This window comes from Astatotilapia calliptera, chromosome 3 (assembly GCF_964374335.1).
Source record: "Astatotilapia calliptera chromosome 3, fAstCal68.1, whole genome shotgun sequence".
Lineage (NCBI taxonomy): Eukaryota > Metazoa > Chordata > Actinopteri > Cichliformes > Cichlidae > Astatotilapia > Astatotilapia calliptera.
In genome coordinates, this window is record NC_137424.1 from 61,884,763 (window position 1) to 61,901,330 (window position 16,568).

The 16,568-nt window shown below is 34.9% G+C and overlaps 1 protein-coding gene and 2 long non-coding RNA genes across 3 annotated transcripts; all 3 read right to left on the minus strand.

Moving 5' to 3' along the window:
- Window positions 1–4,560: 4,560 nt before the first annotated feature.
- LOC113019616 (uncharacterized) lies at window positions 4,561–8,475 on the minus strand. The gene is made up of 6 exons (XM_080293373.1): window positions 8,333–8,475; window positions 7,594–7,671; window positions 7,320–7,397; window positions 6,762–6,818; window positions 6,381–6,475; window positions 4,561–4,949 (listed from the first exon to the last, which is right to left on the minus strand). Exons 1-6 carry the CDS (start codon window positions 8,382–8,384, stop codon window positions 4,926–4,928), a joined length of 384 nt encoding a protein of 127 aa, XP_080149499.1. The 5' UTR covers window positions 8,385–8,475; the 3' UTR covers window positions 4,561–4,925.
- A 258-nt stretch (window positions 8,476–8,733) lies between these two features.
- On the minus strand, window positions 8,734–10,847 carry LOC145422076 (uncharacterized). Its single transcript, XR_013903461.1, has 3 exons — window positions 9,868–10,847; window positions 9,325–9,579; window positions 8,734–9,017 (listed from the first exon to the last, which is right to left on the minus strand). It is a non-coding gene; the product is annotated as an uncharacterized LOC145422076 (long non-coding RNA).
- A 4,622-nt stretch (window positions 10,848–15,469) lies between these two features.
- LOC145422077 (uncharacterized) lies at window positions 15,470–16,130 on the minus strand. Its single transcript, XR_013903462.1, has 3 exons — window positions 16,054–16,130; window positions 15,810–15,875; window positions 15,470–15,730 (listed from the first exon to the last, which is right to left on the minus strand). It is a non-coding gene; the product is annotated as an uncharacterized LOC145422077 (long non-coding RNA).
- Between the last annotated feature and the right edge of the window lie 438 nt (window positions 16,131–16,568).

The following is a 16,568-nucleotide window of genomic DNA, read 5'->3' on the forward strand; positions in this document are numbered from 1 at the left end:
TCTTTATGACACTAACCAAGAAAAATTAAACCATCAATGACAACAAACGTGAAACAATAATGGAATCAGATTACTAGTGACAATGAAATCCAGTGTAATTAAGCAATATATAAATCAAGATTAGTTTCATGTATTTGTTGTCCTTTTAATCCAGTTTGATAAAGGTTTGATTTTTTGAATTTATGTTTGAATTCTTTCCCCCAAAAAGATGACAGCCTCCCTTAATTACAGGTTTACTGACTAATGTCTGATCAAATCTTTTATTTTATAGGCAGAACTTAAATATGATTTAAAGGGTATTTCCTTATAGGTTTTGAAGAGGTAAAGAGTAAAGAAAAGGATGCTTTTAATTTCAACAGGCAAATTTAGTTATTTGTTTTACTTTATTTACATTCGTTCTTTCATGTCTCCCATTTTCACTTTTTTCATGTCTTTTAATGTGCAGTTAAAGGAAAAACATTCTGAAATGAAAAATCAGCTCCATCAGGAGAGAGAGAAAAGGCAGCACATTGAGAGGAAAATGGAGAAACTAAAGGAAATATTTAAGTTCAAAACGCAGGAGTTTCATCTTATCATTATCAGTTTCTGAAATATGAAGTGCTAGGAAGGAAACTTTAGTAATGTAATCTTTATTTTATAAAACTGTTTTGTTAATGTGCAATTTCTACACACTGAAGTTGACAAAGAAATCAATGATTTCAATAAATGTATGACATAAAAATGTTTCCATAGTAGATAAGCCTGAAATATTGAAAAAGGGGATAAAAGAAGAAAGAAAAACAAAAGTCACACATCTTAAGAAAGTCTCTTTCTCAGTTTAATGTAAAGTGCTGGAAGATGTTAAGATTCAATATTGAGGAAGGGTACAAGAGGTGATCGAAGAATAACCACACCGATCCGGCCGGGTAAAGTCAAACGATGATTTTAATGAATACACGCGTGGGAAGAGAACTCTGTACGCAGACAGGAAGTAGTCTTCGACTTACTCAAAGCATGAACAGATATTTTATAGCATCAGGGTTTATTTACTGACGCCCCTTCATACGTCACATACATTTTATACATAGATCAGATCAATATCATGACTTTTCACCTAGAAAATCATCTTCTATTTTCATGGCTAGCCCTTCCTGTCTACCTTTCAGTTCTTGTCTTGTTCCTCTTTCTTGCCGAGACACCAAGAAACGGTTCCTCTTTTACCAAGACAATTTTGCAGTTACAGCCAAACATAACTAACCTCTCCTCTAATTTAAAGTGTGTGTGTGTGTGTGTGTTGACCTCACATGCTCTTTGTGTCACCTCTTACACTTCTGACCTTTTACCAGACCAGAAGCTCACTGAGACTATGTGTATGTCTTCTACTAAATAAATGTTTTAATCAAGAACCTCTACTAAAACCTTAATATAAAATGATAAAGCTATCTGTTACATTGTTAAAGCCTCGTCTTAGCCTGCGGCTCAAAATAACTTCCTGCTTCTTTCTGCATACAACTTCCTGTCAGCCTGCAACTCAGTCTTTCTGAAAGAGACACTGTCTAAACCTTGGAATGCAATATCCATGCTGCAAATTATATTATTAATGCAATAACAATTATTTAACAATAGCAGTAAAATAATTTCCCTCCTCGACAAAGAGAAACAATGGTAACAAATGTCTGCACATCTGACTGTTTCTGTACACTGAAACAGATGAAAAGTACAAATTTTACTTTTCAATTAATAAAAATATTTTTATTGTAGATACCAAACCCATAATTAATATGTACCAATTCTTCAGCTGAGTGATGCAGTTGTAAACCAATGTTGGTATAAAGGAGTATTATTATTAATATTTTGATATAATGAAAATAATTTAGACTGTGTCATGTATCTAAGCAGTGTCTGTAAAGCATTTATTTAAATGCACAATGATATGCTCAAAGCGAAATAATCAGAAACTTAAAAGCACAAGAAAACTAAACTAGGAAACATAGCACACTATTCAAGATCAAAGCAATAATACATAAAAGAAAAAGTCTAGAAGACTAAACACTGGGTCAAAGACCATGACAGCAAGTGTATAATCTGGTCTCATGAGTCTTTTTATTCAACTCCAGGAGGAGAAACAGAAAAAAGAAGAAACTGAGAAAAAAGTTCAGACCTTGCCGATCAAAGCAGAGAAGGTTTGTGTTTTTAATTTGTTCACCAGTGAGGAGCGCACACGTATTATTTATTTAGGTTTGAGAAAAAGAACTGTAATTACATGGTCAGGAAATCCAACGCCAACAAAGAAAACAACCATTTATTATTAATTAATGATCTGATTAAATGTCAAATAATATTAAAGAAATGTCTGTCTACTTTAAGGAAGAAACAAATCTAAAAAAAATTCAAATTCAAATTCATTGTTAATTAATATATTTCACCAATTTTTAAAATTTAAACTATTGGCATCTGTGACTGTGTTGTGTAATTACTCGTGTGCCTTAAAAACAGCATGTCTCACATTCCTTAATGCTTCTGACTTGCAGATTTCTCACATCAAGAGTCCGTCCAAGCAGAAGAAAAAGAGACTGAAGGAGCCTCAGAAAGAAGTCAAGGCACAGCCCAAAGATCAGTGCTGTGCTTTCTGATTTGATTTTTATTTTTAAAGAATTAGTTTAAATTTATGTTTACATCAACAGCTGGTGAGACAAAGCAAATTGCAAGGCACCCATATGTGTATGTGTGTGTACGACAGAGAGCAATTTTAAAATGTGTAACTTTAATGCTGTTATATGCACCAACTGGTCGCAGCAGATGGCCACCCCACCCTGAGCCTGATTCTGCTGGAGGTTTCTTCCTGTTAAATGGGAGTTTTTCCTCCCCACTGTAACCAAGCAACTGGACTCACATGGGTTTTTTTTTATTGTTGGGGTTTTCTTTGTATTATTGTACGATCTTTACTTGACAACAATGTTCCCTCTAATTTTTCACGTGTCTGAGCGAACACACAAACTCCCTGAGCGATCCCTTGGACCACTGTGAGCGACATCAGACGTGTGCACTGTGGTCACGCCGGCATCTAATCCATCCAAGTTACATGGTTTATTAAAATAATCAAATTACAGCATTTACGTTTATGTTAGACTACTTTTAATTAACTGCTTTAGCCCACTTACAATGAAAATTTAAAAAAACAAATCTAGTCATTGTAGTATGTTAACACTATTATATTACATTATATTAACACATTAATTATAATATAATATAATTATAATAACACTAGTATAGTATTATGGAAGTAAAAATAACTTGAACTCCAATTTCGAAAACACAACTTTTTTTTTTTTTTTTTTTATAAAGCTCTGACTTGTATTATGAGTCTGTGGTTTGGGAGAGAGTCCTGTCTGCAAAATACAGTATATAATGACCAATGTTGGGCAATTAATTATATAGTTACTTCTTCAAAAAAGTTACTCAGTTTGGCAAACAACAAAGTTTTTTGCAGCTATTTTTTTTTAAATGCAGCCAAGGCGTTTTTAAATAAACATTTCAAACTATTTACAGAACAACCAGCTGTTGTGCATCAAATCTAACGCCACACAAATTATTTGTGCCACTCCAAAAGTAATTTCTGTCCACTATGAGATAAAGGAGAACAACAGCCTGATACCTGCAGGCCTGACAACAGGAGATGTATCACTCCTGTAACACCTGTAACATTCAGCAGTCGCCTCATTGTTCTGACACACACAACAAAACTACACTACACACTAACTACACAAGATTTGCGCTAAACGTCTCAAATCTCTCACATCTCAAAGCACCGCCGTCACTCCTAAAACTTCCCCCCGTTTCTTAACAACTAGATGCCACGTTGCCATATCATTTTTTGATTGGTCGAATGGTACTTTTTTTGGACGAATAGGAAAGGGAGAGGAGGGTGGAGTTTGTTTTTGCTCACAGGCTCAGAGTGCTTTCAAGCCTTTTTTCTTATAAAACCCAGTTTTTACCGTTTCTTCCCGCAGTAAATATGAACAACGATAGTATTCAGCAAGGAAACCAAACATTGCAGATATTTTTATCATACCTCTGGTTTTACGTGGCCCATCAACATGATTTAAAAACTGGTATAAAGTTCACACTTTTTCCATCAATTGTTCCGTCTGTCCTGCTCACATCTCCAATGGTTTACATGTTGTCATTAACGTGGCTTCACTTCACATCAGCCGCTTTGCTAGCTAAAAGACCGATGTCAGCACATAAGGACGCTGTCATAGCCTGTGAACAACGTTGATTAGCTGCGTATATACGAATGTAAATCGCATCATTGGCTGGACTATGGGATAAGGTGGCATCGTTCTAACCCCATACAGGAGCAGCCAGTCACTCACTGACTAACACTGCAAAACAGAATTGTTAAAGTATTAATTTTAATTTCAATTCAGGTTGGATTTTTTTTTGTGCGCAACGCAGATTTTCTGTGCGCAGAGACCGTGCCAGCAGTGCGCAATTGCGCACGTGCGCAGCTTAGAGGGAACATTGCTTGACAACATAATGAACTTTGACTTTGCTATATAAATAAAATTTAACTGAAATGAATATATCTAAATGTTGTCATTGTGATTGAAATTTATTTTATCTGTTGATCACGTTTTAGTTTTATCACTTATGTGTCACTTTATTCTATACATGTGAGATAGCATTCAGTTTCAGCTTTATAGCACACCCTGTTAATCATCATGAGAAAGTTGGAGACACTCAAGCGCCGACCATATAGAACAACAAGTAGAACAATCAAACTTTCCTCTCGTCGACATCAGGGGAAAGCTGCAGGTCCCATAAAGGTAAACAAAAAAATATACTCTCAAAATTACAGTTACAATTTTATATACAAACATTTTTCTTGTTCTTTTTCAGATTTTCAGCACAGCTTTAAATTGAGAACTCCTCCACTTTTGGAGTCAGGTGTCACTGCTCTCTGTGGCCTGTAAGACAGAATAAAATATCATGAAATAAAGATGTACATGTCCTTTACATAGCTTAAAGCCCAGGCTTTAGTAAGCAAAATTTACTCTAGAGGTAACAAGACAAGTACATAACTTCACTCACACCCTTACACCAGCACTAGTCTGATCCACTACAGACTAATAAGACATCTGTTTTAGGCCTAGCACAATTACATGGCCGCTTCACTGAATGTATGCATGACAGCCACTGCAAATTGAATGCATTTCTCAGAATGGAAGAGGCTAACTTTCAAAATAAAGAATATACATTAATGTTCAGGTCTTAAGCCACCACTCATTCCTTTATATTTTACTAGGAAATTGAAACTGGAAATAAGTGCAGCAATTTATTGAAATATGCAGTGTAGAACCCCCAGAACACCAAACCTCTGAAAACCACCAGGGGGAGCCCTTTTGATCCCACCCTGCAACATCAGCAGTATTTACAAGGTCCTTTCTTGAAGGAGAAGTTAATTTTCACCATACTTCTTAGCAGCCACTTTATTGATATCCAAACATGATTTATCATCTTTGTGATTTTGTGGCGTTAAACATGTTCCAGTACTTCCAAGGGTTAAAAACCAGGACTTACTATTGCAAAGAAGTGAGGCGTTCTGGATATTCCTGGATGATGACTTGTACTCAGTGTTATGTTGTAGCTTTTTCATGACCAGATTTTTGGGGTGTATTTGGTTTGACGTTTCATTTGTACAAATTGTGATGTTTGCATTTTTCTAAAACATTGCACGTCACTGACTAAAGAATTTATAGAGCATTTTTGTAAACTAATGTTATACTTTTTATTCATGGATTCAAGTGAGAGTAGAGTTTTTAACAGTTTTGGATGAGAGGATGTTGTAAAATTATGCTTTGCGTCTGTCTAATAGCCAGGAATCCCTGAGTGCATGAATCTGACTGAATGTATGTGCAAATGTTTGCATGCCCATCAGAGGGAGTTGTTCACTCTGTGTGCTCTTTTTAGTACTAATTTACATTTCTTTTAGCAAAAACTCCAAACTTGGCTCAATTCTAACTTGTCAGCTTTGGTGATTTGGTCTTCTGTCATTTAACTTGTGACAGTAATTTTGACTGCTCAAATAAATAAATAAATAAATTTGGAAAGAAAAAAAGAAATCGTGTCATATTCCTTTAACTCAAGAACATAAATGACAAATTCAATTGTTTTTAAATGAACCCTCAGGTATAGAACCTTAATGCTGTCTTTAAAAAATGTTCACATTGATCCACATGATAGATTTAAAAGAAATGACAGCACATTTCCCTGCATTAATGTGTTACACTGTGTGATGACAGCTAACCTCTGACATTGATATACAGAGACATTATACTATAACAATTGTTTACAGTAAGTAGGAATGGCTTCTGAAGGCCAAAGACCAGTAGTCTTACAATCCGGATAGAGGAATAAATATCTTCCTTCACTGGGAGCCCTGGGCCTTCACCTCCTCTGGAATTCACTGTGGAGCTCAACAAGTCTGATTCTTCTGAAAACAAGAAGATCACATGTTTTACTTTAATGGAGAAAAGATACAATAATCTGAGAAGATTTAAAAAAAAAAATTGAGCGAATTCTTTTTTTGAAAATATTTCAGAAAAATTAAAGAAACTAAGAATAGATGAACAGTTTTGACTGGCATTTCAGTTTAACATCTTGAGTAAGAGGATGAAGTTAAAGTTACTGTCTTACAGTGGCTTTAAATAGTAATATGATTTAAATGTACTGGCATCATTTTGAAAAGATCTAAAATGTAATAAAATCAAGATACTAACCTGGCTGGCAATTTTGTTGGGCCCCACGAATGGTTAAAGTGGAGTACACAAGTTCATCTGAAGAAAAAAAAAAAGCTGTATATAACATAACCAATTATAAATACATATATTACAGGCTGAACTTTTATGCATTTTCTGTCTGTGAATTTATGCTGTGGTTTGACCCAAGGCAGGTTCACATTAGCACAAACACCAGATGGATGGAAAACAAAACCCTGCATATAACACATAGAGGGGAGATAAAAATATCCCGCATGTATGCAGCATATCTCAAACGTCACATGATGATGCTACTGCTGCCAAATTTGACTCTCGTAATTCTCTGAGGTCAACCTGTTATAAATAATAAAAGTATTTCAGTATCTCAAAACAAGCAGTGCATGTTTTAAAAAAGTGTTATTAATTTAGACATACACATTTTATGTTTGTCACACTGAGATAAAAAAAATTATGCCAAAGGCATATTATACAACAAAATACAAAGAACCGCATCTTTCTAGCAATTTAAAAACAAAAATCAGTTGACACAATGACACTATTTTGCTCCAAACTACTGACCTGCTGTATTGGCTTCAGCAGAGTGTGATGTGCTTGTTAGTATCCTTTGTAAAAGTGATGAACAGAAAACAAGAAATCCTGACATGAACAGAGACACAGAGAAAGAAGATGGATTAAAGCTTATCATTCCAACATGACTATGTATATACGCAAAACAGGTGATTTCAAAAGTTAGAGTTCTAGCAGTAAATATCAGATTATCAAAAAAAAAACCTCTATTTTGCTTTGAAATGAAAGAAAATAAAGAAAAAACAGTAACAAACTTAATATTTACCTGCTGGATTGGCTTCCATTGAGATAGACGCTGCTGTTGTTCTCCTTTGTAAAGGTGATGAACAGAAAAGCAGAAATCCTGAAATGAACAAAGATACAAGAAAAATATGAATTAAAGTTTAGCTTTTTATCATGACAAAAAGTCAGAAAAAAAAGAAGACTAACAGTCATTCATACAACCGTTTTCTGTTTAGTGGTTGGTCGCTCATTCCTCATCAATACTGTAGTATATAATTTCCTCAACCTCCTATGTGGACATCACATTTTGGATTGTCTAGACCACAATACTAAATTTTGCTCTACAAGGGCCTGATATCCACTTACGAGGATATTATACTGCCACTGTTCTAAAGAAATTTAAAACAAATGCACTAACATGTGGATTTCATTTTTCTCAGAAACAAATATCAGGTAATTATTTGTTTTTACATTCATTAGGTCCCAATCAGCCCAAATAGCAAAGAGAAATTGAAAATGCATGCCATGAAAGAGTTCAGGTTTTAGGAGGTTAAACATATGGGCATGTAAGATTTCATTAAAAAGTTAAAACTAAAAAACACTAATTTAAAGAAAAAATGAGTTACAACACCCTTTGATTAAAGTTGTAAGCCAATATAGCAGTGAATTAAAAATAAGTAATCTATTGCAGTAATCTAGATACTAGATTACTACATGTTTCATACTTTGTGTTTATTTGAGTCTTTTGCCTACAGTTTATTAGAGGTAACAGTCATTTTTACCTCTGCCTTTCCCCGTATGAAGAAATCGAACCAGCAGAGTCACCAGTATCATGATCAAAATGATGATGGCAGTCCAAAGCAGGGCGATGACATATTTGTAATCAGAACCATGAGGGCGAGTGTCTTCATGAGGCAATGCAGGTAACACTAGACACAGAATGTTTTTGTATTTATAAATTATACATATTGTAATAAATTAACAGAAAGAAATAAGCATTTTTAGAGAACATTTGTTCCAATGAATATAAAGCATTCGCTCAATCTTCTTATAATTCCTTATTTATTTATTTTTTGTAGTGAAAAAACAAACAAACTGAACTTTTCTTCCAAGTGTCAAATTACTAGATCTGATTATGTGTCTATTCATTTACATTATTTTTCTTAAAGCCTAATAACGAGGTGTATCTGTTCTAATTGAAACTGATATGTTATTATGACTCACCTTTCATAGCCAGCCAGCTTTCCGGTGACTCTCCAACATCAGGGATGCTGCACTTGTAATGGCCTTCATTCAGCTTGGAAAAATTGTCAATATTTATCCTTTGTACAGCTCTTTTTTCCAAGATGACATCATATTTGTAGAAAAATGCAAAGTTGATAGAAGTCGTCTTAGTTCTGCAGAGTAGAGTGACACTGCTGCCTTCAAGCACAGCAAGAGCTGGACTGTCCAGGATCACTGAACCACCTAAATATTTATAAAACATGATAATTTTTTTTTTTCTTATGTGCACTCCTTGTGATAATCTGAAAAGATTATTGAAAATTTAAGTGCGATAAAGAGATATAATAAACTACTACACAACATTACAAGGTACAAGAACATACAGATAATCGTATTAAAACCCTTAAGAAGGTATTCGCAACTACCAATGGGATGAAAGCGAGTGCAAATCTATATTTTTTTCACCAATAAATAAGTTATAAATATACAAATCAATGAATAAATGAAAAACAAATTGATTTGCAGTATAAACCAGCTGTGATACACATACCTGTGACTGTGATGTTGATAGTATTACTTGACTCTCCTCCTTTAGCCTCACACCAGTACTCTCCACTGTCTCCTTGATAGACTTTATCAAACACACAGGAGGACCCTGATGATGTCTTCTTTGTTACACATGCTGGACTAAATGCTTCATTATTCCTAAACCCTCTCAGCTGAGTGGAGCCATCACAATGCAAAGACACAGATTCATATTCAAAGTGCTGCAGTCTGTTTGGAGTAACACGAGGGACAGCGACATCTGAAATTAAGAATATTATTAGTTACACAGCCGACTGTTAAAACTGAAACTGTGTAAATGCTTCTTTCAAACTAAAATGCCTTCTGGTATTATTTAGTAAACCAAAATTAACAAATCACTTTACCTAAAAATAATAATGAGATGTTTTAATGAAAAAGTAAAAATGGAGGATCCTAAATGATATTGTAAGCACATACAGAACATGTTTTGGCTTTTAACATTGTTTATACAAAAAGAATGAATGAGTTCTAAATAAATTAATAAATTAAAAAGAATAAACAAACTCACCCTGATCCCACGTACAGCTTTTCTGAACTTGTGTTCCCAGCAGAATAAATTCAACCATCACTAGATAAACAAAAAAAAACTCTTGATGTTTGTCCTCAAAAATTATCAACTGGTCATATAAACTCATACAGAAACCTGAGACTAGACACTTACTCATCCTGAAGCACAGAGTTGTAACTGCCATGTTGTCCAGTTGACTGAGCATCAGGCTGAAATACAGCTGAAGTATTTGAGAGTTTCCTCTTCCTGTGCAGAGTTAGAGTCACGCTCACTGTAACCTCAGTCTATAAACAACCACAGCTGGAGTTTATATCGTCCTTTACATGTCATCACTTACTGTATTTACTCATCTCAAGAACAGGCTTTAAGGGAAGGTCATATTTTCTAAGATGATGAACTTACAGTTTCACTCTAAAGAATAAATGGCATGGAAAACTGATTTAGGCCACTATGATAATTAGTTCTTTAATTTTGAGAGCCCATTTTTAGCTTTTGAGCCGTGGACATGTAGCATAAATGGAGAGTTCAAAATGATGACGTCTCTGACTTTCTAATGCCATGAATTTAAGCTAATACTAACAAGCTTGCTTAGAAAGTGTATCCGTGAATTTAACCATAGTAGGGCCATAAAACATACTAACACTGAACTATAAAACCAGTGCAGAGACTTTGTGATTGGCCTGATATAATTAACTATGCTGCATTTTTAACCATATATTATTATTGCAGATAATTAAATGAAAATTCCATTTAACCAAGATCAGAAACACTGCAGATCTTAATAAGTTAGGGTGAAGGAAGCAGACAGCGTTTTGCTAAAAGTACCTGTGCTGGGACACCTGTCAATTAAAGATCACATATCTTACTTTGGAAACAAGGAAATGATACACCATTTTTTTTGTTTTTTTGTTTTATATATGACTGTATATATGATTTAATTTTTCTGTGAGGTTTATCTTGTTTTTGGAGCCAGCCTTAATAAACTGCGGTACTTCAGTCTTGGCTTTATTTTTAAACACAGGGGGGTTTTGCTTGGACCTCAATGATAAAAAATAAGGAAATGTACCATTATACTGGACAAGTGTCCTCTTTAAGTATTCCTTGTGCATCACTGGACAACTTTCAGTATATCTGCTATTTTTTGAATATCTTGGCAAATTTCTTTTAGGTTCCTGGCAAATGAACAAACCGTTATCTCAGTGCATTAGCCCAGTGTGGGGTATATGTTATTGATTAGAATTATTAAGCATGTATTTAACATAACCAAACCAATGATCGAGATACCCATCAAGGGTTTCAAACCCAGTTACAAACATGTTTGTATCTTAAATAATCTCAGTGAGTACATATTTGACGACTTCATGTCTTTAGTTTTCTTACAAAACCAAACATCAGAATTTGATCCTTAATGAGTTACCAAGTTAAAACAAAATTGTTTTAATGTAACATATACACAATGGAATTCAGTCATATTTTGAAGCATACAGTTTTAACAAAAGCTACTATAGAGTGAGATGCAGGGTACAGCGCACCAGTCTGTCACGGGGCTAACACAGAGAGACAGACAACCCTTCACACCTATGGGCAATTTAGAATTACCAATTAACCAAACCCCACTAACTGCATGTCTGTGAACTGTGGGAGGAAGCTGTAGTACTTGGATAGAACCAACACAAACATGAGGAAATATGTGAACTATGCAGGCAACTGGATAGTGTAGTGGTAAGACTGCACACTTTTAGAGTGGGAGTTGAAGGTTTAATGTCACCCGGTATCCAGTAAGGGTCCTGGCTACACCCCCCATGCTAAAACCAAGCCCTGGAATGGTACGGCTACCTCTGCAGCCTGTCATATGGCAACTAGGATAGGCTCCAGTCAAGTGGAAGAGAATGGATGTGTGTGTGTTTTGTTTTGTTTTTTTTTGTTTGTTTCACATGCAAATGTTCACACATTTACATTACATTTAATGTCATTTTGAGATTCACACGTGATTGTTTGTTACTTTAATTAAAATTCTTACTCTCAATTTAAGACTATATCTTTCTGCGTCACAAAAGTTTGAGCCAGGTTGTGAAAGAGAGTACATTTAAGTCTGAAACGTAATGCAATACCACTGATTAAAAGACAAATATTAACACTGCAACCCAAAGGGACAATTTAAAAAGTGCAATTTTGGTGGAGTTCACGACAGGTTGACCATTTTAAGACTGTAGGCTGTCACTTTATTTGGGTGCCTTTGAACATTTTTTGTTCTGAATTTCTGTAACTACAACATTAAGTCCTAAAAGGAATAGTGCACTGTGTGTGTGTGTGTGTATTCCAATATTAGGAAAAATATCAAAAATAATAATGTATAAAAGATTGGCAAAGCTGATAAAACACTTTCTATGTAAAGTACAAGTATGTTAAAATACAGAACAAGACTGTCATGTAAATATTCAAATATATGGAGATTTGATTCCTTAAGATATGATACAACCAGTTCTGTTTGGATTCCAGCTTTATTCTGTAGATGGGTGTTTAGACACTCAGTGATAAAAACACACAGGTTACTTGATTTTCAGTTGGCTTCACTTGGTCCTTTGACATTCGTAGTCTCTCTCTTTGACAAAATTAATTCCACTTGGTTTTAAAGGACTGAAACACTGGAGGTCTGAAACTGCCTTTGATATGAGTCAGGTTCTGATCTGAAAAACAAGTCAGAAAATTACACAAGTTATGAAGAAATAACATTTTAAATATTGAAATGTTTAAAGGCTTATTGTCAAGTCTTACCAGTGCTCATGGCTGAGTAAACAGCTACAGTCTTAAGGTCATTCTTTGCTGTTGAAAAAAAAAAAGACTGAGATTTTATCTAAAGACAACATATCAATTACAATATGACTTTAATATAGTTATGAATGTCTCCAATTTTATCTAAAATTACATACAGCCATCTATTATTAATCATCACAATTAGAACCCAAAGCAAGTAAGTCATATTGCAGTATTGTTACGACCCCCTCTGCTAGGCGACAGGTGGGGGGAAACATCTCACGAAATCAGAGTAAATGAGGGGTTTTATTGCAAATGTTAAACTGAAAACCAACAGGGCTGTTCAACAGACCACCGGGCAAATAATTAATACACATTAAAAAGAATAGGCAAGAATAAAAACTAAGGGTTAACTAAGGAGAGCCAGCAAACACAAGACTCTAGTAAAACTAAGGTCAGCTGTATATCAGAGTTTACAAACAGAGTTCAAATATTAGGCAGACGAGGAGACCACTGCATGTTCACATCAGAGCAACAGTTCCCCACAGTGTGAAGAATCTTCAGCCTTTTTATACTCCCAGGTGCGGACAATCAGCCAGTCAATTGGTCTTGGAGTGTTATGGGATCTCCAGGCAGCCAATCGTCCACGAGTCCTGGCACACTTAGAATTGCATAAACAAAAGGGCAGTCTCACTTCCTCCAAGGCCCAGGGCCGTAACAGTATATATATATATATATATATATATATATATATATATATATATATATATATATATATATATATATATATATATATATATATATATATATATATATATATACATGAATTTAACTGGATACTGTTGCCCATTATTGTTGAATAGAGTCGCCCCTCTTTTCACAGAAAGTATACAATAGCTGCATAACAAATTTTTACTGGCATGATTAAAGTTCTTTCACCCTTGTTTGCAGTCTTATATATATTTTACCTATATCTCTTGTACAGTGATATAGTCCCATCAATAATAGTGGTAGAGCAACCAGGTAAACACAGATGATAATCCACAGTGGGGACGGATAAGAGGAATGACTTTGAGTTGGTTGATTTTCTTCTTCAGACACTGAAAAAAGCATAAAATAAATCAGGTTTCCACATAATCAGTGCATTTTCCTGTATGTGCATGTGTAAAACTGAACCCTGAATTATGAAGGTAGTTTCAGTATAAGATTGTTTATATAGGATTCAAATATCCTAGCAAGGCTCATGATTGTTACACTGTATGTTAATTTTCTTGTTTTGTATTGTTTTTCCTCATTCCTTAAATGTCAGTGAGTTAAAAAGATCTAAATCTTGTTTGTGCATGTTTCACAAATAACTTCTGAAACTAGAGTAGTAATTCATACATTGGGATGACAAAATCGTACTTATTCTGGATGATATCTGGACTATCATCCAGTCCGGAGGTTGAATCAGCCCAGTGAAGACTCAAATCCGGCCCAAGTTTTGGAAAATGTGAAGGAGTGCATAGATTTTGATTTGTAAGCTGTATTTTTGATAAAGATTGTACCTTGTAATATATCGAAGTAATTAACTAACAGATAAAGAATTAAATGACACGAAAGCTACTGTTTCTCCCCTGTCATTGAGTCTATTTATTTATTTATTTATTTATTATCACAGGACATTTTGAACTATTATGACTTTTTCTGTAATTTTGTAGTTTCACTGCGTGTGTGAATGTGTGTGTGAATGGGTGGATGACTGGATATGTAAAGCGCTTTGGGGTCCTTAGGGACTAGTAAAGCGCTATATAAATACAGGCCATTTACCATTTACCATTTATACGGTGTAAATCAGGGGCATGAAACAGGGTCCGGGAGTTGAATCAGCCCAGTGAAGACTCAAATCCGGCCCCAGTTTTGGAAAATGTGAAGGAGTGCATAGATTTTGATTTGTAAGCTGTATTTTTGATAAAGATTGTACCTTGTAATATATCGAAGTAATTAACTAACAGATAAAGAATTAAATGACACGAAAGCTCCTGTTTCTCCCCTGTCATTGAGTCTATTTATTTATTTATTTATTTATTATCACAGGACATTTTGAACTATTATGACTTTTTCTGTAATTTTGTAGTTTCACTGCTCTGGCAAACTTAAGATTAAAGTGGTCTGTATGTGTCCCACGATCTAAAAAGAGTTTCACATCCCTGTTGTCAGCAAGAGCAACACAAAAGAAAATCTAGATTCTGAGCAGTATAGTAAAATGTTGCATTATTATGAGTTTATACCTCCAAACACATGTTTTTGGATAGCCAGCCAGCTCTGTGGTGATTCTCCCAATCCAGAGAGAGTACACCTGTAAAGTCCTTCATCAGATTTTGAAACATTGCGGATGGTAATGTATCCTTTATAGCCGGTTTTGAATAAAAGTCCACACTTATAAAATTCAGCCACAAGTTCAGCCGAGCTTTTCTTCTTTATACAGCGCAGAGTCACACTGTCTCCCTCCATCACAGGCAGAACAGGACTCTCTAAGATCACAGAACCAGCTGAAGAAATTGCATCAAATGTGAAATTGAATCAAAAAACACCACAAACAAAACAACCAGTTACTGATATTAATAGAGAATCATTAATGACATTAGTTATCAGCAGTATTTTATCTATGAGTTGCTAATGCTCTATAGTGGTCAGCTTGAAAATGTTTTTTGTAAATAAATTTTCTCTTCCTCTTTGAATGTGACTGGATATTCTAAGGCACCTGCAGACTTTATGAATTACCATTTAAAGTAAATATCATTTCAAATGACTAGAACACTTGTTTATTTTTCAGTGTATAATGGGATTGCACATTTTTTCTCCGTACCGGTCACATTAATGTTGATAATGCTGCTTTTTAGTCCTCCTTCATTTTCACACCAGTATCTCCCGCTGTCTGATGAAAGTGCAGGGTTAATGGTGCTTGACCCAGCTGGTGTTACCCAGTTGGAAATGTTTGTTGGAACTGCTTCTTGGACGTCCCTCATCACTTTCCACACAGATGAGCCATCAAACTCACAGTTTAAAGTGATGGATTCATATTCAAAAAACTGCAGTCTGTTTGGAGAAATACGAGGAAAAGCTACACCTGAGGGATATGGAGGAGGAAACACATTAGCCTTTTGTCATGATTTCCTGTTTTAAAATTTTTCTCCCTTGCATCTTACCATACTTCAAATGACCAAATGAACTCTCCCGAGTGTGTGCAACCAGCAGAACCAACACATTCATCACTGGTGAGATAACACAAGCCAACAGATAAACCATTAAGACTTATTTTATACAGCACATAACCCACTTATTGATAAAGTGTGATCTGTTAAATGCAACATATTCTTTGCAGTTAGGAATGATGGGTGGTTAGACAGCACCGACTTTGTTTTGTAAATATAATTATGGCAAAGTACTCACCCAGTCTAATGCAGATGCCTGTAAGTTCCATGTTGTCTTGCTGGTGACTCTGAAGATCCGAATCATAAACGTAACACTGTTGCTGAGAAGTTTTCTACCTGCTCCTCTTATTTCTGGGTTTGAAACATTAGCATGCATGAAGCTGTTCTAGAAATATCCCTCAATGTTGAGCTGCTCTGAAGCTAGAAATAAACTGAAGATGTGCAACCGCAGAGTTTCGAAACACAATAAAAAGGTTGAGTAAGGTTAAGTATATGTTTAATGATCAAGATTACTTTTAAACTACTCACTGAGAATACTTTACATTGTGTGGAACAACATATGTGATGACCTTCAGTAAATTCAGACTGCTATTTTTTTTATACTAATAGGGATCAAGGTATTTTCAATAGGGAGCTACAATGGTCTGCCATACTAAAATAATACGGACATAATTACATTTTTGGTCTCTGGATGTCTTTTCCATAATACAGCTAATACGGTGGTGTGAAAAAGTGTTTGCCCTCTTCCTGATT

Excerpts from the sequence above, each read along its gene's own strand:
- LOC113019616 (XM_080293373.1), bottom strand. The coding sequence starts at position 8,384 with ATGATACTGGTGACTCTGCTGGTTCGATTTCTTCATACGGGGAAAGGC. Across the intron at positions 7,672-8,332 it reads TCATACGGGGAAAGGCAGAG|GATTTCTGCTTTTCTGTTCA; the intron begins GTAAAAATGACT and ends TGTTCATTTCAG. Across the intron at positions 4,950-6,380 it reads TTTATTCCTCTATCCGGATT|GCCACAGAGAGCAGTGACAC; the intron begins GTAAGACTACTG and ends TCTGTCTTACAG.